Source organism: Helobdella robusta, assembly GCF_000326865.2.
Source record: "Helobdella robusta unplaced genomic scaffold HELROscaffold_1478, whole genome shotgun sequence".
Lineage (NCBI taxonomy): Eukaryota > Metazoa > Annelida > Clitellata > Rhynchobdellida > Glossiphoniidae > Helobdella > Helobdella robusta.
The window spans coordinates 1,999-3,690 of NW_008703827.1; the positions used below are offsets into that span (position 1 = coordinate 1,999).

Consider the following 1,692-nt stretch of genomic DNA (forward strand, 5'->3'; position numbering starts at 1 on the left):
TGACGCTGTTCGTTCAACACCACACAACCATCAATTGTTTGTCTTGGGTAATTTTAACGCCCGTGTGGGCAAAGACCACATCTTGTGGCCAAAAGTGCTTGGACGAAATGGAGTTGGTAGGGAAAATTCAAATGTGACCATGCTACTCAAATTTTGTACAAAGCACAATCTTGTGGTGACAAATAGTCTTCCAACAGGCTGACAGGAAGAAGACTAGCTGGAAACATCCACGTTCAGGACACTGGCATCTCATCGACTACATACTTATCAGACAACGCGATCTTCGTCTCGCTCGTCTAACTAAAGCGGTGCGAGCATCAACAATGTGGTCAGATCATCGCCTCATCAAGATGTCGGTGTTTCTTACTGTTAAACCAGTCAGAAGGCATCACAAAACTGTAAGGAAAGCCAAACTGGATGTGACTCGGCTAACAGAACCGTCAGCTAGAAATTTGTTCCGCGAAGCATTGTGTGGTGAGTTTTCAACAAATGAGAGCACAGAATGGTCAGATTTCAAGCAGATTGTGGAGAAAGCTGCGGTTAATGTGCTTAGATATCAGCGTATTAAGCATAGGGACTGGTTCGACAATCAGGATACGGAGGCACGTGGGCTGCTGGACAACATGCACAGCACTCATCTTTCTTGGATAGATGACAGGGGCAACTGCGTCAAGAAAGCATGCTACACGCAAGCACGCAGTTTTGCACAGAGGAGGCCATGAAATCTTGGCTCGTTGGGCTGAACACTTCAACAGTGTGCTAAACCAAGAATCCCGGTTTGATGACTCAGTCCTTGCTGAGTTGCCTGACTGGAGCATTGCAGGTGATCTCGATGATCCCCATAGCTTGTCTGAAGTGGAAAAAGCAATCACCCAAATGTCGAATGGAAAAGCTCCGGGTTTGGACGGGCTGCCGGCAGAACTCTTCAAATGTGGTGTCATCGAACTTAAAACCAGGATGGTGACAATGTTCCAAGACATGTGGGATAGGAAATCGGTTCCTCAAGATTTTAATGATGCCCTTATCATTCAAAGATATTCAAACGGAAAGAGAATCGTTCATGCTGTAATGATCACAGAGGCATTTCTCTGCTATCGATTCCTGGAAAAATATTGGCCCGCGTGATCGTCAACCGCCGAACCAAGTACGTCAATGACGTTGGTATCCTTCCAGAGGGTCAGTGTGGCTTTCGGGCTGGTCGTGGTACTATGAACATGATTTTTACTGCCAGACAACTTCAAGAAAAATGTCGTGAGCAACAACGCGAACCTTTCTTCGTCTTCATAGATTTAACAAAGACGTTCGATTCCGTCAACCGTTCAGCGTTATGGAAATGTCTCAAAAAGATCGGTTGTCCTCCGATTTTAGTGTCGATTATTCGCTCCTTCCATGAAGACATGAGGGCAACCGTAGTTGAAAATGGTGATCGATCCCCGGACTTTGAGGTGACGAATGGTACCAAGCAGGGGTGTGTCATGGCTCCCTTGCTGTTCAACATTTACTTCTCCCTAATGCTTCGAGTCGCCTTTCAACATTGTGTAGAGGGCATTCCAATCTGCTATCGCATGGATGGAGACGTTTTCAACATCAGACGCCTACAAGCAAAGTCAAAAACACAAACCACAATAGTCCGCGACCTGCTCTTTGCGGATGACTGCGCTTTGGTTGCACATACACAAAGTGAAGTTCAAG

The 1,692-nt window shown here is 46.1% G+C and overlaps 1 protein-coding gene across 1 annotated transcript in view; it reads left to right on the top strand.

Moving 5' to 3' along the window:
• Positions 1-439, top strand: part of HELRODRAFT_184619 (hypothetical protein) — a gene marked incomplete at both ends in the record, with an annotated part of 1,243 nt that extends 804 nt beyond the window's left edge. The window contains one exon of the mRNA XM_009014958.1: positions 198-439. Within this exon, the coding sequence (XP_009013206.1) occupies positions 198-439 (242 nt within the window). The remainder of the gene's footprint in view (positions 1-197) is intronic.
• Positions 440-1,692: the final 1,253 nt, after the last annotated feature.